The following is an 11,662-nucleotide window of genomic DNA, read 5'->3' on the forward strand; positions in this document are numbered from 1 at the left end:
AGAGGTCCAAGTACAGACAAGAAGTGCCTATATGGAAATGTGTCAGAAATAGTGCAGAGATGGAATATTTTGTTCTAAGCATTTCAGAAACATGGACATAATCCCTGTCGCTCTGATTCAGAGTATTAAGAGTGCAAAAATCAGTCCTTTCATTCAAAACGGTTTATAAAGTAGAAGAACCTGCTACGGCAAGCAGTTCCTTTCCAAGTATAATGCTTATTGTTGTATAGAATAGATGCCATTTGTTAGGATTATTCATATCAATAAAGCTGTTTTTGACCTTGATTATTGAATTATTTATCTTTAAAAGCGACTTTCTTTGGAAATAGAGTGGGCTTTAGAAGTAGGGCATGGAGATGGTGGATATGTCTGAGTGTAGCGTAACTGAAGCAGCATTTTCTGGTTAATAAAAACTATTCATAAATTTTGGTTGAATACAATGAACAGTGCCAAGAAGGTTAAAGATGAAGAACAAATCCCAGATATTTCAATGTGAACAATTTTAATATTTTTTGTTGTGGATTCACAATCAGACAGCGGTAGTCATTGCAAATCACAGGAAATGCAGTAACCGGAGAGACTATCAGCCGACTGTCCAAAAGACAGAGTATTTGCCTATATGTTGATAATTCAAGACTGAGATCCTTTTCCTAGCTGATTAAGAGCAGAGATTTGGCATGAAGTGTTCTTCACTGCCTGCAGGTGTCCAGTATCTGAAAGAAATGTACTCGTTATCAGCTTCCCCGGTTGAAGACTTCTACTCTTTGTAAAGCACTTGTAAGTGTTGACTGGAACAATTTCAGTCGATGGAGGGGAGTTGAAAGAAGCCTACCCAAGAGCTCTTTTAATGGCACCTTGGCTCCTGTGAAGTGGGTCACAGTGGTCCAAACTCCTCTCTGATGTTGGTCAGAAGGAGATTTGAACTAGGGCCTTCCACATGACAAGTAAATAGTCAGTCTGCTGATCGATAAGGTATTAGAGGGGAACCACTCACTCACTCTGCTTTATGCATTTTTAATAGGAAGAACAAAAACCATTCACTAACTCTTTTAGGGTTTGTTTTTAATCTCAAGGACCTTGCTGCTGTACCCCTTTCCCTCTACACACAACAAAAGTTACTTTTACAGCTCTGAACAAAGGAGATAGTCTATTAAATAAGAAAGTAGTTACAAGAGGTAAGGATCAGATTCCAGCCATGTAGGAGCGATATCAGGAAAATGGGTATTTTCAGCAATTGTACCGTGGCATCACAACCGTACTGTTAGCTCACTGTGCTTCTGGCAGGCTATCTATCACTGGAACGTAAAATCATCCACTGTAGTCAGACATAATTCTCTGACCACAGGTGAACCAGGATAACACGTTCCTGCTCCTAGGAGCTTGTTAGGAGCTTCCCAGCAAGATGTTATTGCCCCCTCAGGTATAGTGGGATAACTGGATGTGAAGCATTCCTTTATTCAGCTTTATAAAAAAACCCAAGGCTGTGAGCTTTATGCTCTTTAGTGGTGCAGATTGTTTTGTAAACCTTACATATTTGGATCGAAGTCTTTTAGGGAGCAGCTATAGATGTGGTTTGATGTTGGCAGGTTTGAAGGGTGGTGGTTTTGGCAGATGGGCAGAGATGAGCCACAGAGGGGTGGCAGCTACTACCCTTCCCTGAGCTGAAGTCGCAGCAGCATGTCTACTCACAGCATTAAAGTAATGCTAAGTTAGTAAGCTGGAGAAAGGAAGGGTCAAATAAACCTAAAATCTTTATTTTAATAACCTTTTAGATATCACGCAGCCAAATCCCCTCAATGCATTTTTTCAGCATACAGAAGTAAGGCAAAGAAATGCAATGTAATAAGCAGTCTTTGTGGGAAATGAAAGTAGACACTTAAAGTAAAGCACTTTATAGACTTGGTCTGTCTGGTCTGGGTGCTATTTTGCAGTTTTTCTCGGACCACAAGTTCTGCTTTCCAAGAGAAAATGGAAAAAGAGAGTAACTCTATTTTTCAGTAGGTCTGGTCTGGAACTTAGCTGCGAGGGGCAGAGCGTTCTGTCCCATGCCAAGAAATGTACTTCAGCGTGCGTTGAGAGTTAAGGGTAAAAGCAGTCCGTTTGTGACGGGAGGTCTCACTGTGTGTGTACATGAGTGTACGCTTGTTGGCCCAACAAGAGAGATGAGCACCTGGAAGTATTAAGTCTCTGACGCTGTGCAGCCCTAACAAATATTTCATTGGCAGGTATGGGGGGGGTGTGAATACTTGTCACCTGTAAAATGCCACATAACTCATGTACGAGCTGATGTTTACAAAATAATCCATATCACAGATAAATGCAAATAAGGGGAGCGGAGAGGCTGGATTCCATGTTTCTTCCTTGCCCAAATGGGAGGCTTTGGCTGTGCAGCGTCAAAACAAGATACTGCCTCGGATGTTGCTTCACGTGGGAATAAGAACCAGCACAAAGTAACGCACTCAGATAAGGAAGGTTTTTCCTCTGACCTGGCAGCAGATCAGCTTTGTGTGCTTCAGGGAACATGAACATTAGACAACATGTTTGTCTTAGGCAAACAAGCTCTGTAGGGGTTTGCGTTTTGCTTTGTTAGTGCCAGGGATATATTAGGAAGTACTGTTAATCAACCTTATTTCAAAAGCGCATCAAATTGTATTGGTGGTGAGGGGCAGGGCAGCGAAAGAGATGGAGGGACATGTTTCTTTCCGTTGACTGTAGCAGACCTTGATTCCCATAGATGCCAGGAGATTTTGGCTTAGCCCTTGGCTTCAAAACCCTGAAGTTGAGTAAGAAGCTGTAGGTATGTGAGGAAAGGAGATGACTCCATTACATATTCATGTGGCTTGTATTTTGGTTTGTGTTTTTTTTTTAAAAAAAAAAGTCTGCTGCTTGAAAACGTTGGTGTTTGGTCAGAGCTGTTTAGAGAAGAGGTAGATAAGTAGTAAAAGTCCGTTGATGCTTTGCCCCTTTGCAGTACTGATTGCTCAGGGAGGTCATACATGTTCATTGCAGAAGTGGAATGAGACACAAATGGGGAGAGAAGGGAGAGCTAAATTTATTTTTGCCTCTTCTCCCTCCTTCTAAGTCATAATGGGTTATGATGCACCTCGATTTGTGTGTTGGGTTTTTGCTTTGATCCTTAAAGAAAAAGTCCTTTGTGTTCAGGCTTGAATGGAAGAAGTATCGAATAGTGGTAGTGATCATTTACAGAAGTCTATCCAAATGTATGTAATCACTTTTTTTTTTCTTCTTTCTTTTTTTTAAAATAGATACAAGAATTCTCCTCTGGTTTCTGGACTGGTTCACAGCTTGCATGCTGGGATAAAACTGAAAGACCCTGGTCCTTATTTCCCAAACTCTCCATTTACCTGAGGGATGAAAACTCCAGTAGGTCGTTTCGGATCTCTATCCTACCACAGGTGTCAACCTTCTTTGTTTATTCAGTTACACGGGTTTTTTTGCTATTATAAAGCATGTGCTCTTAAAAAATAGGAGCTATTTTTAGCAGTTATAGAGAACAGGCTTATTGCATCCAAGGGAAATCTTTTTAAATGAAATTTTTAAAATCAGATTTTAAATAGGGAAAATAACAAACTTGTCAACATAAAACTAAAAAAGAAAAACACAGTTTCCTTCTGAGTGCGTCCATGTAGTTGGGAATGATTTTTTCAAATTGTCAGAAAAAATAGGCAAGTTTTTGTTTTGTTTTCACAAGCTTTAGCCACATTAGATGTCGATACACAATGTCTCTGCTCATTTTGATCTTCTCGTTTTGGGAAGCAAATTGATTTGTTTTTTGTGGCATTCTGAGTTGGAGCACTTCTCCTGAATATGACAATCTTGGCAATGAGCCTATGTGATCTCTTCACCAGTTTCTGTAACTTGGCTGTTTATCTTTTATTAATATTCCATGCCAGCTTTTAGAATATAATGTGCACTTATTTTTCCTCTCTGGCTTCCCCTCCCAGTATAGGTTGCCATACAGGCTAGTATCCACTAACATTACTAATACAGTCTTTTACCTTAGGGGATGGTCAGAAGCAAAGGGGAGAATGAACATTTTAAGTACATTTTAACTTGAAATATAGTAAAGCCTTATGATAAGCTTTTTTCTGTATTGATCATGTAGCTTGGCAATCTTTCATCTTCCTTGAGGAGACAAGGGGTAAAATGTGACTTGAATTTATGAATCTAGAGCCTTGAAGCTGACACTGAATGCTCTCTGATGCAATTCTATCCTGATAATTTTTTAAATAATAAAATTACTTTCTAATTTGAGTTCATATCCAAAGTTCTTTCTCAGCTATCCTTCCCTTATGGAAAATAACAATAAAAAGTGGCTCTCATGAATTTGCTGTTGACCTTCACATAGTGACTGAGTGTGTTCAAATTCAAGCTTAGAATCCAAGAGCTTTACCTCTTACCTGCCTGTAAGCTTTGACCAGTTTTAAATCAGGTACAGAAATATGTTTGCCCCTCTTCATTCTCTATTTCCAGTGGAATTTGAGTGCTTGAATATAAAAATCAAAAGGTCTGAACTTCTAAGTACTGTGTGGTATTGCTTCTTACACTCTGGCTTTTTTTTAAATAGCTTTATATTCAACCCATCCTTGGAATAGGAGAGAATTTACAGTGCTACCGATTCGGCATCTCTTCTTCCACGAACGCTCTCGTTATTGGTGCTACAGTCATGGAAGGCTTCTATGTAATATTTGACAGAGCCCAGAGGAGAGTGGGCTTTGCAGTGAGTCCCTGTGCAGGTAAGAGAAATATTGTTCAGGACTCGGTGAGTGAGGAAATCCCTGCTGCTCGGAGAGAAGCACCTTTGCCACTGAACTGATGGGGAAAAGCCTGGTTACTCATGAAGTGTGGAGGGTATATTTTTGAGCATTCCCAAGCTATTCAGGTTTCAAGGGGAGGGGGGGAAAAAAAAAAAGCTGCATTGCACACAACAGTCTTTTGGCGTGAAGTAAATCAGCCTCAGCTCTGGGTCTCTTAGTTGCGATCTTCCCTCTGAGAGAAGATCTTCTTTGAGACATCTGTCTGTGCTTTCCCCAACAGTTACACGAGACTCGTCCCTGTTTTTAATGCATTTTCATTTTAGTGTAGTTCCTGTTCTGATTTGCGGATAAATGGATTCTTCGACTAACTTTTGCAATGTGCAGTGAAGTACCTTACTCCCGCTTTTCTCTTAAAGTAAATTGCGCCTTTTCAGCCTCGCAGAAACACTCGAAGAAAGAGCTAAGATGAAAATGGGACTCTCACTAAGACTTGTGGTGTTTCTAAACAAATAGTTTTCTCAGTGTGAGTAGAGAGCCATTAATTTTTTTAATTGGCTGCTGAGAAACTGTGAAAAAGCTCATAATGTTTGCCTGATTTTACAGTGCTGGTTAACTTTCTTGCTTTTTCATGATTTCTCTTATCTCACCACAGGTAGCTAAAAACAAAAGTTTTGGGGTTTCCTCCCCTTGTTGATGAGACGTTGCGTTGGCACCACAAGAAGGTACAAGGGAGAGGATGTGCACCCCTATGCAAATCTCTGTCCCAAACAGAAGTGGTCTATGCCCTGAAAAACATTGTATCATCTGAGATTTGCATGAGAAAAGGACTATGACTGACAGTGCTTCTTTAGGCCCCAGTATTTATGTTAGAGAGGGTAAGGGCAGTAAGTACTTGAGTGCTTAATGCAACCAGGTAATTGAGAGGAAAAAAAAGAGATACTAGCTAGCTGAGTTGTAGCCCCAGGGCATTTTAAAAGCTTTTTTTTTTTTTTTTTTAATCTCTCCATTGTTAATGGGTTCAAAATTGTCATCTTTGAGCTTGCTATGAAAGGAAATCTGGATATTGATGTGGGTTGCTTAATGAAGACCTCTGTGAGGTACCATGCAGTGATGAAAGACACATTTTGAATGCATCTGGAAGGAGAGTGTGACTAGACAAATACTGCAGACCAGGTTTTCCTACCTTTCATTCTTCCTTGTGCTTCCTGACTGCAGTTTTGGGAAGCGCAGAGCTGCCTCCTGTCCCTGCCACGCTGCAGCCGTTAATGGAGAGGGGAGGGGGCATTTTGACAGAACATATTGACCGACCTGTGGTCAGCAGGGGACAAAAGCCAGCTGGTGCTCGTAAGAACTGCTTTGACAGCATGTCTTTGTTGAGAAAAACAGTCAGGGAACCATAATAACACCTTAATGTTAATATTGCTACATAGAAGCATAAAGTTTGGCCACTGTAGTTCTGCCAGTCTTGCCTAGAGAGGAACTGGGCTTGCTCAACAGAAACGAAATCTGAATTTACACGAGCTTGGACACATGATGATACCCAGCTGGTGCTAGAAGGCATTTCTTCCTTGTTTCTTTGTCCATGTTTCATGCATATGTCTAACCTACCATCATGGGAACTTAGCTTCTTGAGAAATCAGATGATACAAGCCACTGACTGAGACAAGATATACTGATTTGTCAGACCCTACTCACACGGAGCAGATGACATTTTGCTGGATGTGCGAGTTATTCTGAATTCACTTCTTCACAGCTTGTGGTTTCCATATTTAACACTACTTTCATCAGAAAACCACAACTGTGAGTGGTTAGCAGTCAGTGCAGTGTGAGGGATTAAGCTGCCTAACTGGCTTCCTGTGGAGGCCAGCCATGTCCTCCATAGCAACTATATTAATGGAATTTATTTGGAGCTTTTCAGTCTGTTCGTGGGCATTAATTAAATTAAATTACTGGTGGCACAAATATTCAGAAATAGAGAAATATAAAAGACCATTTGGTGTGGCTTTGCAATGACCTATGCTTTGTTGTTTACACTAAATTTAAGCCCATGTTTTTATAAGATGTTAAATGGGTATGTGCTGAATACCAAAATGAGGGGAACAGGACTCCCAAGTTTCTACTGAGACTTTTTAGATACGAGAACTGGCTTATTCCACAATACTCCTTGCACCATTTTCATTCTCCAGGATGCACTAAGCGTGAGGAGAGTTAGATAGATCACTGCAGGGAGCCATTCCTTTGTAGCAGGAAAAGAAATTTGCGTTTTCCCCAATATGTGAAAGCCTTTAAGACTTATTCTGCCTGTTACTAATTTCAAATCGTTTTAAGTTGCTGGTTGATAATTTCAGGGCTAACCTACTGTTTACAGCATGACTAGGAAAGGTTTTGGATCAGGTCCCTTCTTTGAGACAAGATGTCCAGATCAACTAGTTAGTATTAGTGAAGCAACGTAATGGTACCTCGGCATCGAGCAGAATTAGACCCCTAGTATTTTTCTAGTAAGTAAGAAGATCATAGAAGCAACGCTCGGGTATTTTTTAGGCAAGGAATGTGCCAAGCACTGTAATCATGAATGACTTCTACACTAAACCGTGATGAGACAGAATGCACCCAAATTCATGGGCACTAAACTCAGGAGAATGGATGGCATGATGAATAGCAGAGCTTTAGTCCAGAAGGACCTTGGTAACCTGAAGGACTGGGCAGCAGAAACCTCAAGAGTTTCAGTGAGCAGAAGTGCAAAGTTCTGCACCTTGAGCAGAAAACCACCATGCATGGGTACAGTCTGGGAAGGGACCGGCTGAACAGCAGCCCTGCGGAAAAAGAACTGGGGATTATGGTGGGCCTACGCTGAATGTAAGCCAAGGGTGAGTGCAAGTGAAACTACATAACCAAGGGCAACAGCCACCAGTTACATGCAGGAAGGTTCAAGTTGGACATGAGGAATTTCTTCTGCACCAGGAGGGTGGTAGAGCACTGAAAGAGGCTGCCCAGAGGGGTCCTGGGGTCTCCATCCTCAGGGTTTTACAAGACCTGGCTGGATAAAGCTGCAGCTGACCTGATCTAGTGATGGTGACAGTCCTGCTCCGAGTGGGAGGGTGAACTAGCTGACTTCCAGGGGCCCCTTCCAAGCTGCACTTTGCAATTTTATGATAAATTTGATCTGACTTCAGGTTTCCTTCCTTTCCAAACCACCCAAGATGGTGAGTGAGTGAGAGTGAGTGTGGTTGAGTTCTACACAAATGTTATAAAATCACATTTTTCCAGAGGTGTCATTTTTGTCCTGTAATCATCAATAATTAAGAAAATCTCATTTATTCAAGGTCAAGAATTTATTATAGGTAGCTACCACTAGATGTTGTAAAAAAACCCAATGCCAACATATCTTAATTCAGCTAATGTGTAATATGCTAAGTGTGTGTGACTCTTAGTTTATGCTAAAGGCTCGTTTGAACAATTTAGGCAAATTTCCTCTCTTTTGATTTCCTCTCAGTTTCTCTGGGGATGGAAGAGGGTGAGGGAAAACTTTTCTTTTTGGAGGGAAGAAAGCAGAGGCTGTGCTGCTATCAAGCATTCTCAAAATGTAATTTAAAATGTCAGCCTCTATGGCAACAGTTTTGTATTGCCTTTTTTAATAGGAGTAATTATTGTACTCAAGCCAAATAATGAGTAATTAGGGACTGTTTATTTTCAAAGCAATCTCCAAGGTGGAAAATTGTGCTGCCCTTTTTTTTTTTTTTCTCCCACTTCTTCAAAATACTAAATTCCTAAGTAGCAATACTTATGCCTTGCATTTCACATCAGTATTAAATGTGGATTAGTTTGGTTTTGCTGCAGGACTTCATAGAGACAGATGAAATGATGTGAGGGGAGTGACACCAGAAGAAACAACTGCATAGTAGACAAAGTGCAATACTGGGACTCTGAATAAAACAGATTTCTGCCACAGACCTTCTAGGCAGTCTTTTACAAGTCTGTCCGCTACTGTGCAGTTCCCTTACCATATCTATGTAACAGCGGTGTCTTGACAAAGATATGCTGACAATATAGGGTACACAGACCAGTTTATTACCATCTGATGAGTTGAGAGAGTACGTGTTTGGTATTTACCAGTGTTAGGGTACTTGAGGGTGCAGCCTCAGGTTTCACCCAGTCCACTCTTAACAGCGTATTGCTGCTAAAGGAGTCTTCCCACTTGCTTGCAGCTGGAGAATGAGTTCAGTTGAGTGATCCTACAGAAAATTCCTCGTTTGGGCATCTTGTTTGTTATGACAGGTTGGTTTTCCATCAGATCAGTGAGTTGTCCTGACTCTCCTTGCGGCACCAACACAAAAGAGGCAGTGAGGGCGAGCAGGACTTTCAGCAGCTAGCCACAATTAAGTTGAATCAAGTCTATTGAGACTTAAACCTTAAAATAATATGAGGTGTTGGGAGGCCAGGGACTGAATGCCAACTAAAGTCTGTCTCGATAAATTGCAGATAAAGCAGCCCACCTGTTCTGCATTTGTTTTTCTACAAAGAACCTTAAAGGCCACCTTCCTGCCTTTCCAAAACCCAGGTTCCCCTCTTCCTTCCAAAGGGTATTTTATGCTAATCTCTTTAAACATGCTTTCAGGAGCCTAAGATATGTGTAAAGAAGAGATACTGTTTTCTGTAGGTAGGATCAGTTACAATTTGGCAAGAGGGTGTCTGCGTATAAAATGAACAAGAAATTAAGCAGGAAGGTTAAAACTGAGGCCTTTACGAGAAATACACAAATGTGTCTTCAAGTACCTGACTAGAGGAGAGAATTACAACTGTTTGGATGACTTGTTAAAATGCACAGACAGTACTAACTGCAGGCTCCTGGTTGCCCCAAGCAAGCTGAAAGGTATCCAGCCTTCCCCGGCCGCGCACCTGCAGATAGGAAATGCTCTGAATATTTTGTTGCCCTAGGCAACTCACTTGCTCTGCCTTTACAATACGCGTAGGCCTGTCCACAACTCAGGGGAACTTTGCTGCGCTTGCCATGGTTACTGTGACAACCATGGGCAGCATAACCCTTTTTAGCAAATACTGGTTTAACAAGTAGGGGTTTGTGATGGTAATGAAACAAGTCACACAGGCTGTGATGTTACCGAGATGGATGGCCATTCAAAAACGGAGCTGCCAAGAAACCTCTTCATGCGTCTTGCCTTAGCTTTGTCTTCTCCATTTTTCAAGCTGCTTGGTTAGCTTCTCCCTCCATGCCTGACAGTGCTGCTCCTTCAGGTCCCAGCTGACTTTGACCTTCCTCCCCACCATTCCCCTTTTCTGGACAGCTGTCATCCAGCTCTCCTGCCTCACCTCCCCTTCCTTCTGAATTTTCACCTCCACTCATAAGACTATCTGTGCTGCTTTCCACCTGGCACCTTGTTTAGGATACAGTCCTTTAAGGTACCTGTGAAGCCAATGAACCTGCCTGCAGCTCCCTAATAGCCTGGAAGATAGCAAACATGCAAGACGTAAGAATTGTCTGAGGTACTCTTCCAGTTGTTGTGTATGCTAGAAGCAAACGAAAACTGTGGAGGCTCTGACCTACTCCAGTGCAGGTGGTGTAGGATTTTTCAGCTTTGTTAAATTGACATTTCTGAAAGGTTAGTCCAGCGAGAAAAGGTGATTCAGTGGCTTGGGCTTTAACTTGGGCTGTGGGAAACCTGCTTTAAATGTCTGTTCTCCCATTGACAGCCTGTGTAGATGCGGGACCGTCACGGTCTCCTTATGCTTCAGATTCCCATTTTATAAACATGGGATACTAGCATTTTTATTGCAATGAGAAATACAATAAAACATGAGTATGCTGAGATGTATGATGATGGAAGGAAAGGGATATATAGGTATTTAGGCTAGATCTTTTGTTACTTGCCTTTAAATTGTGTCTATAGACTTAATATTTTTCTTTTTTTAATTTCTTAGAAGTTGATGGCTCTCCAGTATCTGAGATTGAAGGCCCTTTCACAACAGCAGATGTTGCAAGCAACTGTGTTTCTAGCGTTTCTTTCCACGAACCACTGTTGTGGATTGCCTCCTATGCTCTCATGAGCCTGTGTGGAATTATCCTCCTTGTACTGATCATCCTGCTGCTTATTCCACCGCGGTGTCAGCACCGCTACACCGACAATGACGTGGTCAATGACGAATCCTCCTTAGTGCGTCATCGATGGAAATGAGAAACTTGATCGTGAAACCTGGGACTTAAACAGAATGAAGAACGGAGTACTTTGACAAGGGGAAGAAGCCAATGCCTCAGTCCTTTCTACGTTTATTACAAATTGCTGTCGAAATCCTGCCAAATATCCTGCATCATAACTTTTTAAGCTTTATTTTCTAACACTGATTCTGAACCAAAGCACTGTTAACCACCTCTTAAGTGCTACGGTACTGCATTTGCTGCTGCAGTACAATGAGCCTTTATGCTCTCAATAGTACCGTCTTTTGGAAAAAAAAAAAGAAAAAAAAAAAGAGAAAAAACCCACACCATGATGTTCTTCAGCTGTCTGAACAAAATTGTCCATCCCTCTTCCCAAAACCAGGAGCTGTCAGTATTTTCTAACTAATCAAGCCCTGACTGTAGAAAAAGAGAAAAAAACCCCAACTTAATAATCTTTCATATTAATTGCATTAAATGAATACTGCTTTCTGTTTACATCAATTCATTTTGAAACTGTGCTTATAGTGCGGGGGAGGGAGAAAGGTCAGACTTAAGCAGCAGAGAAAAGCAAGTGAGGTCAAAAAAAAAGTTGGTTTGTGGGATTTTTTTTTTTCCTCAAGATCACTGCTGCCACTTGAGAGGGTCACCCTTCCCGAGTGTCGTTACAAAATAGTTTGAGGAGGTGTAAACTGGGAAACAAACTTGTTCAGCCTTA

General features: G+C 41.3%; 1 protein-coding gene across 1 annotated transcript in view; it reads left to right on the forward strand.

Moving 5' to 3' along the window:
* Positions 1–11,226, forward strand: part of BACE2 (beta-site APP-cleaving enzyme 2) — a gene marked incomplete at its 5' end in the record, with an annotated part of 19,309 nt that extends 8,083 nt beyond the window's left edge. Inside the window, 3 exons of the mRNA XM_009700712.1 lie at positions 3,267–3,416; positions 4,589–4,757; positions 10,713–11,226. Of these exons, the coding sequence (XP_009699014.1) occupies positions 3,267–3,416; positions 4,589–4,757; positions 10,713–10,966 (573 nt within the window). The remainder of the gene's footprint in view (positions 1–3,266; positions 3,417–4,588; positions 4,758–10,712) is intronic.
* Between the last annotated feature and the right edge of the window lie 436 nt (positions 11,227–11,662).

This window comes from Cariama cristata, unplaced genomic scaffold (genome assembly GCF_000690535.1).
Source record: "Cariama cristata isolate BGI_N322 unplaced genomic scaffold, ASM69053v1 scaffold8315, whole genome shotgun sequence".
NCBI classification, from domain to species: domain Eukaryota; kingdom Metazoa; phylum Chordata; class Aves; order Cariamiformes; family Cariamidae; genus Cariama; species Cariama cristata.